Raw genomic sequence first — 15,754 nt, 5'->3', positions numbered from 1 at the left:
CTTGTACAAAAGAAAGAAGGAAGCCTACACTTTACAATGTACTGAGTTAATTAAGTTTAGGACAGTCTTATGTTTTATTAGTATTTCAATGAAAAATAAAAGTTAAATTTAGAAACTAAAAACATTTATTTTAAATATACAATGACATTAAATATGGTCACTTATCTTCAATTTGCTCCATTGACAGTATCATATGTTAATAGCTCTCAAATCATAAGAAATAAAGACTAAATAAATAAAAGGTTTCCTTAATGCCTAATTTTCACACAAACCTAAATTAGGTGTAATTGCAATGAAACTAATGGGTTTAAAACAAGTAAACTGTGAAAATCAGTGCCCCAGTCCCTAGTAGTGCTTACTGACTTTTCATTTGTCAGCTGTTCTACCTAACAACTTGCAGGAATAGCAAGGCACAACACGAGGATATTTGAGCCAGATTGCAAAACTTTAAAACAAGTGAGTAACTTCATTCTTTTCCATATGAAACCAATTTTGTAACAATATTCCTTTTTGGAGGCTGACAAGCACTCATTTGCTGGAGGAGGAAAAGAGGAGAACAAGGAATGAACTTTGGCCATGTAAATTCCTTTCTTGAAACATTATGCCCATAATCAAATAGCAACTGCCCAAAAAGCACTTGAATCTCAAATTCCCTTAAGTCTTATCCTCAAGCATTTTAGTTTAGACATGCAAAATAACAATGTTTGATGAGTATTGTGATTTGGAAGTATTGTAAAATGAACTCCTGGAGAATCAGCTTCTTTTTAGAAGTGTTACAGATGCAGTTATGATTGCCATTTAGTGGTGCAAACTGGTTCTCTTATATAATAGTTATAAAATTTACTTAGAAAAGAGTTCCTCAGAAGTAAATAATTTAATGTGCTGCCTCAGAGTGAAAAAGGATTAAGTGCTCTAAACCATCTTTTGCTTGAAGATGAAGAATATCTGAAATATCGGAAGACATAGTAAATCAACAAGATAACCAGAAAACTGTGCAAAACCCCCATAGGAATAATCATGGAGAAATAAAACATGAATATAAAATTGGAAAAATTATATATTGCCTAAGAAACCAGCAATCATAACAGCATCACATGCACAGTGCAATGTGGAGTCCAGCCAGTGGTGCACCTAACCCATCCAGCAACAACCATGACGGGAGGCCATGTACAGAAGAGTATAAGGGCAGAATAAACACATGCAATATTTCTTCCTAACATTTTCCTATACCAGACCAGACAGATGAGATCAGACTGAAGGCATTTTTTTCCAGAATACCCCTTGCTGAGTAAATATTCCTAAATTTCAGAATGCATCCCTGTGATTACAAGGTCACGCTTCTGAGTTTCCACAGTGTCATGTATTTCTCATCTTGTCCTTGTAGCACACATGGAAACTCAAGAAAGGGAAGCTTTCCATTAACCTAGAATGAAAAAATTCAGAATCTCTGAAAATAGATATTAAATTCGCTGTAGGACTGAGCAGCCATAGAGACAGTTTTTACTTCTGAAGGCTAAGCGTGTCACAGGAAAGGGAAACTCAGAGAGGGGATTGCTCTGTTTTCTCTCCATCATGTTCCCAAGGACATTACTTCCACGACAGCAGTTGCTCCAACATATAGGAGGGTCAGAAAACTGCAAAGGTTGCTTCAGAGGGATCCATGCCAGCTGTGACAAGCTGGCATGTAAATGTGGTTATGAAACTGCTGTGACCCATCACAGTTTTGGAGGAGTTAAGTGCTAAGTCCTGAGTCTTCAGCTCTCAGGTTACTGCTCCAGTGCCAGCAGATGTGGCAAAAATGGTGCTAAGTGATGATACTACAGTGACTGCATATCCACGTGGCAATACTGAATGTTATAGAATGAGAAATACAGCACTAGTACAAGAAAAATGCTTCTGTTTTTATTTTTTTCAAAATCATCCTTTACAAATTAGCAGTTCTCTGAGGTGTAGTTCTTTCCAACCCACTCTCACCTCACGAGGAATAGAAAAATTTCAAGAGGTTTCCTTGTGCAAAGCTCCTCAGACCCCTGAATCAGCTGACAGCAGCATTTTTTAAATTGTTTCAAAACCACATCTCTGCTCTGATACCACATGCATGCTCAGCTCCTCACAGTGCTTGGGCTCAGAAGAATATCCACTCAATTTGGAAAAAATGCTTCTTAGGAGAGCACTTAAAAACCAGGATCTAAATTTGATCCCACACTACTCAGCCTGGAGTACCACAAAAACATGTTTATAACACCTGTGAGCACAAAAACTGCAACAGAATTTACATGGAACATCACTTAAGGAGGAGTGGTTCTTGTGTCTCCAGCACAAAGTTTGAGAAGAGTAAGGATGGTAATAATTATAGAGAAACCATATACATTCAATTTAGGTAGATAGAAAAGAGTACAGCAATGTGATGGTTCGACCCAACTGATACAGTAACATTTTTATTTGCTTTCTGCTTCTGCCCTTAATTGGTTCCTTCTGCAGTGCTAGCAGCAGCCCTCCAGAGTACACAGTCAGATGACAGTCATGTTATGTCGCTCCTCTGACAGATGTTTACTGATTTATTCTTAGGAAGGATTTGGTTTCCAGATCTATCTTCCCAGGCATGAGCAAAAGACATAATATAAGAGGATTTTATTTAATTCATAGCTCTGTCCTCTCGTGCTACAGGTACCTATTTAATTTTTTTTAAAAAAAGGAAAGAAACAAATGTTTACATCCAAGTTGCATTATGATAACAAAAAAGAAAAAAAAAGAAAAAAAAAAGAAAAAAAAAAAAGAAAGGATTGAAGATTAGAAAAAGAATCCAGTATTCTGGTAAGAAAGAATAGGCACCAAGGAAAAAGGCCAGAGAAGCAACAAGCTGAGGCATCACATCCGAATCCTGAATATTTTTAAAGGATATGTTTGGAGAAGATAGTTACTTGATCTGAAGTGGTCATAGTAAAATAATGTAAAGCATCTAATTCCTCAAAGGCAGCTTGGGAAGATGATATTGTCGGTTTCAAGAAGTTTCTTGTAAGGAATTTTCCATGTGAAATGCTTGATTGAGTCAATCAAAAGATGGGATATTACACATTTGATAATTTTGCACATGACAGACAGTATTTCGTACCGATAGGTCATTTGATTCTCTGCAGGTGGCTCTGTTGGTTTCTGGAATATTATACTGTGAATTACATGTTACACAAATGAAAGGCTGTTATAATTCTGGATAACATTGTATTTGATTCTATAAACATCTTTAGGCCTAATGCAAAGATCCCTTTGAATAATTTATCCAGCTAAGTGTCTGTGGTCCCAAACTTCTAATTTAAAAATGTTGATAAATGAAGTATCTCTTTAGCTAATAAATGAAGTATCTCTTTAGTTATCCTTTGTCAGCAACATTCATTTTAATGGAAAGTGAGTTTACAGGGTTACATGATTGAACTACTGAGCCAAGTCACTGTTGGCAAATGATGGGCTAAATTATTGATGTTACACACTAATGAATTCTGATGAGAAATAAAATACAGACATTACATTTCAAGTGGTTCATAATTATTTTTGCACTTTAGAAGCAATTTTATTCTTTTTCCAAATCATACTGGTTCTGTAAAACAAAAACATAGTTAGTGATTATAAGCAAAATTATTGAGTTTGAAGCAAAAATGCTTCTGTAAGTTTTCTTATGCAAGTATAATGCTATTCACTCTAGGATTCTGATTTCTTCTTATACTTCTGGGAGAGGATAATTAAATTAAATATCTAAATTTTTAAACTGCTGTCTTTAAACAAAATAATCTACTTTTCAACCATAGTTAAGAGTTCAGTATATGAGTTTATAATCTATGATATATCATCATGTTTGCTAGAGATGCTCTGAGCTGCTATAATTAATTCAGGTGATGACAAAAACAGAAGAGCTGCCAAGAAGGAGCTTTCAACATGTAAACAGTTTATCATTAAACCCGTGTTTTGATATATGTTTAAAATGGGTAGAAGGAGGTTACTAAACTTCAAATAACCCAAAGTGATGTTGTAAGGTTGAATCATTAATTTAAAATGTCATTTCTGTGAGCCTTTACTCACTGTACTGGATAAAGAAATTAAATTCCGTAGTTTTTACTTATAAAACCAGAGCTAAGCATTTGCTCATTTGGCAACAGAATAACTCCACAAATCCTATTCTTAATCTTGTCTTCCTACAAATGGGCTTTATTTAACTTTTCTTAATTATACACTGAAAGTTTCTGTCAATTGCTGGAGAAGCAAAACCATGAAATGTTGCTTCATTTTCTAAACAACTGAATAACCATCTTACTTGTTGAATCATTGTTGTATTTTCTCGTCAATCGAAACAACCACTGGTGTCTTGAAGGAGAAAGTACATGCAAAACCACTGTGGTTTTAATTAAGAAGGGAATTTTGTGAACCAAATTATTGATCTTTGAGAGGTTGTCATATTTGGCCAAGGTCTCAAAAGAGAGATTCATGAGCTACAGAATCCTCATCATAAAGCTCAGTGTTACCTATAATTTAGCCTTAAGCTTTTCACAGAACTGTAATAGAATACTTTGAGACATTTTGATCATGCATCTGCTCTCCCATAGTGTCCCAGATAGCCATAACACACCTACTCAAAGCAAGACAGCTAAGCTCTGCTCAAAGGTTCAAGGATACCTATACAGTTTGCTAGGGAGACCTTGAAGTATTTATTTCTACATTTTGAAACACTGGTCTTTGAATCACTCAAATGAATTTTCCTTTAATAGGAAGTACTCTCCCTGAACTGAAGGTAGGGCTGGGAGAATTACATGTTGCAAAAGTTGTCAAGATTTGCTGTTATAATATCCATTCTAATGCCTTCCTTTTTTCTTTTTTTTTAATTACAACACATCAAAATCTTCGTCATTGAGCTCTGGAAACACAGTTTGCCTGATTACTAAATGAGAACTCAACCTCAGTAGCTCTGAAAACCAAATTTTTACAAACTTAAGCCTGGTGAGAGGTAATGCTTCTCCTGCAGTAGTATCTCAGGGCTGCTGTGGTTTGAGCTGGGTCTAGGGGCTTTAGGCTAGAGGTGTCCTGCCTGTGCTCTCATCTGACCTGGAGGGGCTGGAGGAGGAGGAAATGGTTTGATTTGAACCTCACTGCGAAAGAGCCAAAATGGAGCAACAGCTAGATTTAAAGAAGGTTTATGAGGTTATGGAATTGAGCTGCAGAGAAGGAAAGCTGTCAGTGGTCTGTCAGGTCAGGGTAAAGCCTGGAACTGGCAGGTCTCAGGGGCTGAGAGGTGGAAGAAGGCAATCATTGTTTGGAAAAAAGATGTAGGCAGGGACTTGAGAGAGCCACAAGGGAACAGAGGAAAATGGTGCCAGATGCTAGGTCTAGAAAGGAAGCATGAAGGGAGAGCAGAAATGGCTGGGCCAGCAGTCTGGGAATGAGTCAGGTGCAGGAAAGAGATTTGACAATAATCTCGGATGAGATGAAGTGCAGGAAGTGGGTTGGGAAAAGCAGATGCTGTGAGCTGGAGGGACTTTGATTAGACAAAACGTTGGGCAGTGAATTAATGAATGGGACACATCGCAGTCTACAACAGTTGTTACTTACTCCATTAGTTAAAGGGACAGATTAGGTTTATTGTCACTAACTCTGCTGATGATCAAGGAAAGAGTCAATGTAATGGTTTATATTCTTGGAGAGTTTGAAAAAAAACTTGTGAGAAAATAATTAAGATTGCAAAAACTTGGTACTCCATTTAGAAATATTAGCACCACTATTATTTGTGTAAACTTTATTCAGATTATTTTATATAAACATTTCAACACAGATTTTAGTTACTTTTGTATAAAAGTAAAATTTATGCTACTTCAAGAAATAGAGATCCAATTGTTTTCAGATTCTGGAAAAGGCATCAAGAAGACAACTTCAACATTTTTTTTTTAAAACTTCTCAATTCATTGTAAGTATTTCAGCACCTTTTTATTCCATTGAGCTTGAAATTCCGAGTCTCTCAGTCAGGGAGCACAGAGGAGAATCTGAGTTTTAAAGACTGCTGTAGCAGTGACATGACTCAGGGGAATCACTTTTTAAGAATCTGGAAATCATGTGATTCCTCTCTTTTTGTATTTCAAGATCTACTGGCTTGAGCAGTCCTGCTGACAGTAAGAATAGCAGAGAGAACGTGCCTGCCAGTTCCTCAGATCTGACTGGAGTTTGAGTGTTGGGCCCACAAATTTGAGTTATCAGGCCTACAGGTGGAAAGAACAAGAATTCATAGACAGAATTTCTGGATTAGAAATCCAGAAAAAAAAAAAAAAAGAAGTTTTTCTAGTAATTTATTATCCTTTAAAGTCAGATATCTAGTTATATTTAATAAACTCTTAATTCTGTATATTTATGTATTTTTCACTATTGAAAAAAATTATTTGTACATTTCTATTAGTCAACACATTTTTAATTATTAAGACTTTTTTTTACATTTCTGTGTACATGTTAGCAAGTGTAAGAAAGTGAACATTTAGGCCTATTCTGGTAATACACAAAGCTCAATTCCAGAAAGTGGTGCTGAACAGTGAAAAAATGTAACTGTTAGGAGTTCTTCTTTTAAAAGAAATTTTAAAATAACCTCTTTAGATTAGCTGTCATCCTTCTATTTTCTGCAAGGTCAAAACTTGTAGTTCACAAAAGTACTTTAGTACTCAAATGTTCTATGTTGAAAATGTACACCTGCAAATAAACTAAATGATTCATATCCAAAACAAAACTGATTGGGTTAATCTTGAAAACATGAAATTAATTTTTTTGGTTGACAAGACCCTTTTCCAGTCTCTATCAGCTCTTCTAGTTACTCTAACAAGTAACTAGGAGAACTGTTTGTCTTCCTATAACACACTAGGGCTTTTAGTGTGAAAAACTGAACTCCCTGACTTATATCATATTGACTTCTTACAGTAAAAGGGAAGCCATAGAAAAATTGAAATTGTTTGGTATCTCTATGCATGCCAGGAAATGTTTTTGGTTATATAAGCCTTTAGATATGAAGCCTTGAAAAATGAAGACTTTATGAGAAACTTAAGAAGCTTGGTGCATTAAGGCATAAATGGCGTGAAAACCTAAATGGAGCTGAGTTGTGCCAAATTGCGTGTACATTTCACTTTAAAATGGTGAAGGAAATTATGTCAGAATAAAGATATTGGAGTTTTGCCATGTGATAAGCAAAATCACAGACCATGAAAATGAGGCAAAGAAATCAAGCAAGTTCTAATTTCTTCTATGAGTTTGGCTTATTTTGAGACTACTTTCCATTCTCTCACTAGAAAGGTCACTTTCATCATGCAGCAACAAAATAAATAGTCATGAACTTCTAGTGTCCATGCCATGGCAGCAATATTTGCCACTAAACCTACACAATATATAAATTGAAAGATTTTGGTGAATGTTTGTCAGGATCATCAAATAAATATAGAAAAATATAGAGAAAGTAGTTGGTTTTAGAATTAAAACAAAAAAATGTGAGATTTTAAAGAATTCCAAATGCACTTATGCAAAATTCACAAGCATTTGAGAGGATAACAATGTACTTATAGGAACTATACACTGGATGCTGATTTCCACGTTTCTTTAGAACATGATTAACTAAGTAACACATTTTTCAACTCATAAGAATTACCCCAAGAACAGAAGCAAAAATAACTTGTCTCAATTCTCCTGCACTGTACAAAATAAATAATTTATAAATGAATAATAAACGCAGAAAAATGTAACTTCAAAATTTCAAATGGTTATAATGGATAAATGTGACTAAACACAAAAGCTTAGAACTAATTAAAAGGTGTGCAGCCATGTCCCCTTAAGAAACATTGTCTGTCATCCAACCCCATATGTCTCTAAGACAAGACAGAAACAGCAAGACTGCTAAAGTGAAATCAGCAGGAAAAAAGACACAACTGAGTGCAATCAGCATAAATGGTGATAACTCACCCCATAACAGAGAAAAATAAAAGAGGAGGCGTACAGCTTTTGAAGAGCGTCAGCCCTGAGGGACACCATAACACACCTGTGGTAATAAGTTAAAGAACAAAAGATGTGCTTAAACTGGCTACACCTGACAGCTTAGAAGCAAGTTCAGAATGTGTGGTTTCCAGAGAGCAAAAGGGTAAAGCTGCTTGTAGCACACAGGATTTCAGCTGTTCCTGGCCATAGTGGAACTGCACTGAATTTCCTGTAAGGAGGTAGAACAGGGTGCCGTGAAAAGCACAGTTCTGCACAGTCAGTAAAATATTTCCTCCATTAAGAATTAGTATCCACTGAGGTGTCTGCGGCAGATTCGCCAAAAATTCAAACCCTTAATAAAGAAGAGTCACTCCTTTCTCTGGTGGCCTCTGCAAAATTGCTCAAATAAAGGCAAAGCACCAAAACTCTTCTGGTGTAAACTACACACCAATACAGCGTGGTTATTTTGAACTCCAAAAGTTTTGCCCAAAACTTTTAAAGATTTCAGTCTAATCAGGCAGTGAAACTGAATAAAACTGCAGAAAATATATAAATAACCACAGCAAACTTCAATCAGAGTGATAGACTGTGGGTTGATTGTTGCCTTATTCCATGGTGCCTTATTCCTTAGTGCTTTGTGTATCTATGTCCACCTGATGAAAATGGATAAAGCTGCTGCCATCTGAGGGATTTCTAGACTCTAAATCCTGATGATCTACTTTTGTATCACTTTGTGCTGGTGTGAATGGTTATCAAAGCTGCTGATCCATTAAAAATTAAACCAATAATCTTGCATTTATTAAAAAGGTACCTTAATGTTGCCACCATCAGAAAAGGTATGTGTGAAATCCTTTAAAGTTACAATGAGAATAGCAATGATGTAATCTTTTGCTGTAGCACTTTGACTCCTAAAATGATTCTGATATAACTATGGTTAAGATAAATCACCTAAAAGGATGGTCTACATTGAAGATCATCAGGATTAAAGCACAGGCACAGTCCCAACTAAAGCTACATGTGCCATCATATATCATTTTTGCAATTAGATAGCTAATTGAACTTACTCAAGAGCCAAGGTACTGAAACTCCAAAGCATTATTGGAAAAGCAGAAGTAATTAGCATAATAAATACCTTGCCTGTACACTAGGTACAAAGGTTTTACAGGTTTTTGGGATTTTTTTCAAAATTAAAGATACTGCTTCTATTGTTTTCTGCTGGACTAAAAATTTGTTTAGTAATTGTTGAAGGATTTTTTGAAGGCTGAAATCCTTCAGCAAACCATAGACTGTGCTGACAGTGATGGTGAAACAACTGAAAAGTACATCCATATTGGAGCACATAGAACTTTCTTTGACTACCACAATAAAAAAAAACAGTCTCTTTTCAGAGCTGTTGTGTATGTATGTAAACGTCCCAGAATAAAAAGAGCAGAGCACTGCTTATGTGCTTTTAAGGCACTTTTGGCGCAGTCTCTAAAATAAAAAAAATATCTCCAGACAGTAATCTCTCAAATTCTGCTACTGGCTGCAATCAGAGACAGTAAAGAATTTTTTTAAAAATTAAGAAATTTTGAATAAAGGTAGAGTATCACAAGATGAAATAGTCTCACTCAAGAAAAGCCCTGTACTTTGCTCTAAAGAAAAATGAAATAGATAAAGAACCAAAATTGGAAGTATAATTAATTTCAGTTATTGTTCTCTGTTCTAGCAATTGATTTGATTGCAAACATATTTATTCTTTCCTATTAATATGGAAGAATATCTTATCCCTTTTAAAATCCCAATTTAAATGATTAATGTCAAAATTTCCTTTTCTGCCAGGAGTGCATTCAGAAAACATACAGACACTAGGCAATAATCTAATTATTCCTGTTTCCAATACAAATATGAAATATTGAAGAAGCAAAATGGCTAAAAAGAACTTTATAAAACCCAGGAAATATGTATTTAAAAGTCTGATTGAAATAAATTAGAATAGTTTGTGTGTTTGTTTGTTTGTTTTAATCTTTTAATGTCACTAAACAGTACTAGTGCTGACAAGTAATGATGAAACCTCTGATTAAATCTGTCTTTGTTCAGAGGCAGCTCTTAATTTTCACATCACAGTTCACCCAAAACTCTGCTGCTGGCTATAACTGAAGGGTGTTGGTAGTTAAAAAGCACCTGGTGAAAAGGCCGAAACCTCCTCCATTATCTACTTTTAAGTCTCTTTTTGGATCTCACCCAGGTCACGGCTTCTGTAAAATATTAGAAAACACTTAGGCAGCCAATGTACTGTATCTACTGCCTCCCCTAATGCACTCTTCCTCTGCCATTCACCTGCTTCTGATTGCTCTGGTCAAGGAAATGCTGGGACAGAAGCTCTGATGAGCAGGAATCGCTGTTTTGCCACACACTTCTCAGTGCAGCGTGTTCTCATACTCATACTGTAATGTAGGAGGGTCACTAGGAGCAATAAGCTTGGGATATTTCTGGCTGAGAGAAAAGAAAGAATAGAGAAGAATAACTGTCAGATTTTATTTTGGATGTGCCACTATGTTAATGGCATCAATAAGAGAACTTAATTGGCAGAAGAATAGATTGCTCTGACAATAACACAGATTTATAAAGACACCAGTCCATGTATAATTAAGCACCTTCCAAGACCTGCAAAATATGAAACCAGAACATTGCTGAAGGGAAGTGCTTTCTTCTACACACCTTGGGAATTGCTCTTAGATCAATTATTTCAGTTAAATTTTATATTTTTTCTTTGTTCATATTTTAATTTTAAGTTATCATCAGTCAAACCATGTAAAAATATAGCAAGGATATCAGAATACATCAGAATTATCAGAAAGCTATGCAATGGATAACGAAAGCAGAGAACAGGATGCTTTCCACACTGAACAAGACATTGTCACTGGTAGCTCTGAGCTACTCAGACCTGAACAGCCCCAAGTGGTGCTGGGTCTTACACCCACAAGCTTAGTTTAGGCCTGTTTCCAGCTGGTTGAGTTATTCAGGGTGACGAGATTTGCTGACAGGGGTTCTCAGCAGGGACAGCATGCATGGAAAAATGTGTGCTAAGGTGGAGGTTTTCCACCACACTCATCCCTTGTTGCAAGGACTGGCTGTTGGCACAGGAGATCCAATGCAGATGAGGTTTGCAGTACAGATATTAAAATATTGCAGAACATTAGACTGATGCTGAGATTTGTGTGTGAGGAAACCATCTGCCACCTGTGGCTTCTATGTCACCCCTTTTGTTCATGAGTTTTGGGATGCACACAGACCACCCCTGTTCTACACACACAGGAGAGAACAGAAATCATCTGAGAAATCCCAAAAATAAAAAGGAATCTTTTCCAGTTTTTCAAATGTTAAATGGGGAATTTGAATGAAAAAACTGTTTTCACTGGAACAGAGGTCAGTGCAATGTTTAGCACATATAACAACCCCAAAAATCCATAGAATTCAATAAAATCCCATTCCATTAAACCCATTACCAAATAATAAATCTGATTACATTTGTATCTTAATTATTTATATTTAATTTCTGACTATTATATTATTGGGATTTTCTATATCTGTTACATAAATAGAGCATACATAGCACAACATATATGATTCCATAGAACAAATATGGAAATCTGGAATTTCAAAATATAAATCCTCTTAGTGAGGCACTGAAAACAGATCATCATGCTGATGCAACTTAATGGAATTCTAGAACTGATTCAAGTTAGGTTTTTGCTTTAATTCATCAGATAAGTGTGAAGCGTAATTACATAATATTAAAATGCAGTGAAATTGTTCCACACAACAAAGCTTGACCGTTAAAAATTAGACAACAGAGATGGCAAGAATATGCTGCACTAAAGCTGCACCAGCAATGTAACTTATTTTGCAAGGAATAAGTCTGAAGAAATATTTCACTTAAGTCTTTTAAAAATCCTTCACAAATGCCATCTGGTTATGGCCATTACCTATGAAGAGATTGAAAGGCGTGGCTTTACAGAAATATGAATAAGATACCATAGTGTGAGACAAAAATAAATGAATATTTAAACTATACTGTATAGTAGTTATTTTCCCTGATAAACATATTTATATGGGGAACAAGACATAAAACAAAAAACCATACATTTTTGGAAACCATTTTTAAATCTCATATCTCCACAGTGTTGGTTTTTTTTATAAATAAGGGAAAATTATTGTATAACTGAGTTAAGAAAGTGCAATACTTCTTAAAAATAGTCCTCTTCTAAAGATATTAAATAGGAATACTGTGAAAATGACAATAGTGTTTACCATGGAAATAATATTTGCACAAAACAGGACAAAATAACATCTTCTAAAACAACTGAGCAGCAATAGCAGTGCCACTCTGCGTTTCAAATATTTATATTCAATGTATTTATAATAATCTTCTCAAAGGTTTGTGAGAAATAAATCTAATCTCCCCCTCTTTTTTCAATCTATGCATGGTATATGTGCTAACTTACTGAATTCATCCTTCATGCAATTCCAGTTTATTAAAGAGGTTAAAAATTTATAAAACTCTGATGGGATATGGTTTTAATGCTTCATCACACTACCCATCATTTGCTTTTCAATCTAGATCAGAATGATCTTTCCGACTTCCCTGCAATCACCTACCTGCACAGCTAATATTTTCTGAGCGTTCTCCTGAGAGGCTGCCTGGATCCTCGCCAGCCCAGCCTGGCTGGAGAGGCCTCGCTGGAGAGGCTCCACCACTCGGCCAGCGTGTCCCTGCTCCATCGCCCTGGGATGCTGGGCTGGCCACGCCAGCAGCGCCAACGCCGCGGCCACGGACACGGCAACAACGGGGGCAGGCTGGGGGCGACAGGCTAGGAGATAGGTGGGGGCAGGAAGGAGAAAAAAACCCCACCCCAACAGGAAAAAAAAAATTAAATTCCCAAGTCAGAGCAGGAGAGGAAATTAATGGCAGCGTTCAAGAAGAATGATGGAGGGAAATATAGAAAGCAGTCAATAGCCCATTCTGCGCTGTACGGACCTGACAGGAATTTCACAGTCTCTTGGTTTTTCAGCCCACTCATGTGCATTCGTCAGAAACCAGTCACATCTGGCTGCCAGGATGGGGGGTTAATTTTCTCTAAATGCCTCAGCAGTTTTGTTCTAGCTGAGGCAAACTCTGTGACTGCAAAGCTGATGAGTAAAATATTTCTACTTCACCCAGTTTAACTCAAAACCGATAGCCTCGGGACATATTGAACCTTTCTTGAAAAAATAATCTTTTGAAGCTTTTTGCAATGGCACATCAGGTCAGGCCAAAGTTTAAAATACAAGTTTAAGACTTTGATGGACACGAGGGCTTTTTTTTTTCCTGTGTAAAGCTTATCATAGCTTGGCAATGTGTGCTTTAGTGCATGACAAAACTAAAGAGAATTAACTTAGCCATCAACTGCTCAGGGAGAACAATAACAGGAAAGAAATTTCCATATAGAAGTTCCTATTAATCTACCCAGCTATAACCACATGACACGAAAGCATCTAACAGCATTAAATTGCACCAAATGCGGTGGCTGAGAGTGACACTACTTAAAAAAAGGATTTTATATCGACATAAAGAAAAGAGAACACTTAGCCTAGGAATTGCATTTGGTGCAGAGGATCCTAAGTGAACTGATTCCAAGTGGGAGTACTTACCTGAAGGTTTTCACCTTTGGTTAACGGTAGTGATTGTTACAATCCACAGTTAAGACTAGAATCAGTTTTTCCTTTAACTGCAAATATTTGGAACACATCAATATTATGTGCCAGGTCTCAGTATAGAACAAAAATGTTTTAAGCAGATCTAAAAATCTACCAACAGAGAATGGTTTTCAAAACAGCTGTGGGTTTTGGCAAATTCTGCAAACGCTGCTGCATACTATAGACTAGCTGTAATTCAGAAAATGGACATTTAAACCACATCATTCAATGCTTAGTGGAAATACACGGGTTTGTGTTTCATCAAGTTAATTATTTCGATAAATTCCATAGCTATTGTTATCATGAAGCCTTCAAGAGTATGCCCGTCAACCAGATTAACACAAAGGATTGTATCATTCCTTTGGAAATATTACATTTCATTAAGGTCAATGCCACAGGTCAATAATTGGATCAGTTATAAAGAAGCTTTTATATTATAAGATATGACTGCTCTTTAGGAGCAAGTGTGGCATACCGGGTGAAAAATACACTTTTTCAAAAGAATGTAGATTATAGTAATAGCAAGTGAGCTATTACAGCCTAGAGAGTAATTAATGCACATTTTCAAAATTAATGGCCTGATTTTTGGAGATACCAGGTTTCCATAAGTCCCATTAGATTCCATGGAAGCTCTGAGTATGCTGCATCTTTCTAAATAAGGCTGTAAAATATTAAGGAAGATCCTTGTACATAATATTTTGTGTTCTGCCTGTGTATGTTAAAAATAATGTGAGGGAAGGTAAACAAACTCAATGAAAAAATAGAAAAAAACCCCCAAAAACAACCTGAATCACAGCCAAAACCTGAACCCAAATAGTACATTTTCCAGTTTGAAGAACCTTTTCTAAGTAATGGAGCTGCTTCCCATCTATTAAAAAAAATTATTTTGTTTTCTGAAATCTGTCTCTTTCTGTGTGTCTTCTGTTACTTTAACTATTTTGAAATCTCACTTTTTCTGTTACCACTCTGAAGTCTGAAAAAGAATGCAAGCGAGAGAGGGGAAAAACATAAGAACTTAGGACATATTAATAAAACAACCTGCTTCAGGCCTGGAAAAACAAATTAAGCAGAAAACTAGTTTTGGATTATCAAAATCCTGATTTTGTAAATAGTACAAATAATTGCAAGATATATTGCCTTGCTATATGATAAGGAAAATGGTGGTTGGGGGAGCATTTAAAGAATTTGAGAGCAAACAGTGAAAGGGATTGGTTGTTATCAAGTTTGGTCGCTATCCGATTTCTTGTCATGAGAGAATTAAAAGACATTCAAAAGTTTTGAGGTTTAACTATTTGAAAATTGCTATATTTATTGACAAACTGACAGTTTATAATGGCTATTGTCATTAGTACAACCTTAGCTAGTGTTTCTCATTCCAAAATTACAAGTCCATAATAGATGATGCTATTATGTATCACATTTTGAAATGCATCTCATATTTCAAAAATATTTTATTGTACCTAACATAATGGAGCCAAACCCAAATATTTATTATTTCACAATATTTATTGCAACGCATATAACATTTATGCATGTGGTCAGAAACACAAGTTTGTGAGAAAGTAACAATTTGATCACATATTGTTGCCTGCAATCTTAGAATAAATTGATGAACTCACTAACCTAGGAGGGGCCAAGTGAATTCCTGAGTCAACAGCAGAGCTCTAGCTGAGGGAGTGATTAAAAAAATTAAAATCTCAAGTAACTTAGCTAAAGAGCCCCTTAACCCAAAAGCAGATTTCATAGGCTTTGTCATGATCTCCCTGTCCCTACAGGCACCAATACTGTTCTGGCAGATGCTCTTCTTGCTCATATAACAGACAAAGAGTTATTAAATTTTCCTGATCTTTTTTATCTTTTGTCAGACATAGGGACTTAAAAAGGCATGGCATGCATGAGTTAAATACATGGCATTGTTGCTTGCTCCTTTGTTTTTCCATGTTGTGTTTCTTAGTATTCTGAGCTCATTGAGACAAATGCTGGCAGAGGAGGTATCTGAAATATCCATCTCCAGGGGCCAAGGTGTAGGAATAGGTACAGTAGTCAAATATTTATGTGG

General features: G+C 35.9%; 1 protein-coding gene across 1 annotated transcript in view; it reads right to left on the bottom strand.

Annotated features, from left to right (window-relative positions):
* Positions 1-15,754, bottom strand: part of CCDC178 (coiled-coil domain containing 178) — a gene marked incomplete at its 5' end in the record, with an annotated part of 131,678 nt that overhangs the window by 2,466 nt on the left and 113,458 nt on the right. The window contains 1 exon segment of the mRNA XM_054285124.1: positions 12,619-12,816. Within this exon segment, the coding sequence (XP_054141099.1) occupies positions 12,619-12,816 (198 nt within the window).

Source organism: Melozone crissalis, unplaced genomic scaffold (assembly GCF_028551555.1).
Source record: "Melozone crissalis strain CALT ecotype California unplaced genomic scaffold, PUWL_Pcris_2 ptg000042l_1, whole genome shotgun sequence".
NCBI lineage: Eukaryota > Metazoa > Chordata > Aves > Passeriformes > Passerellidae > Melozone > Melozone crissalis.
This window is presented reverse-complemented; position numbering and strand designations above follow the sequence as displayed.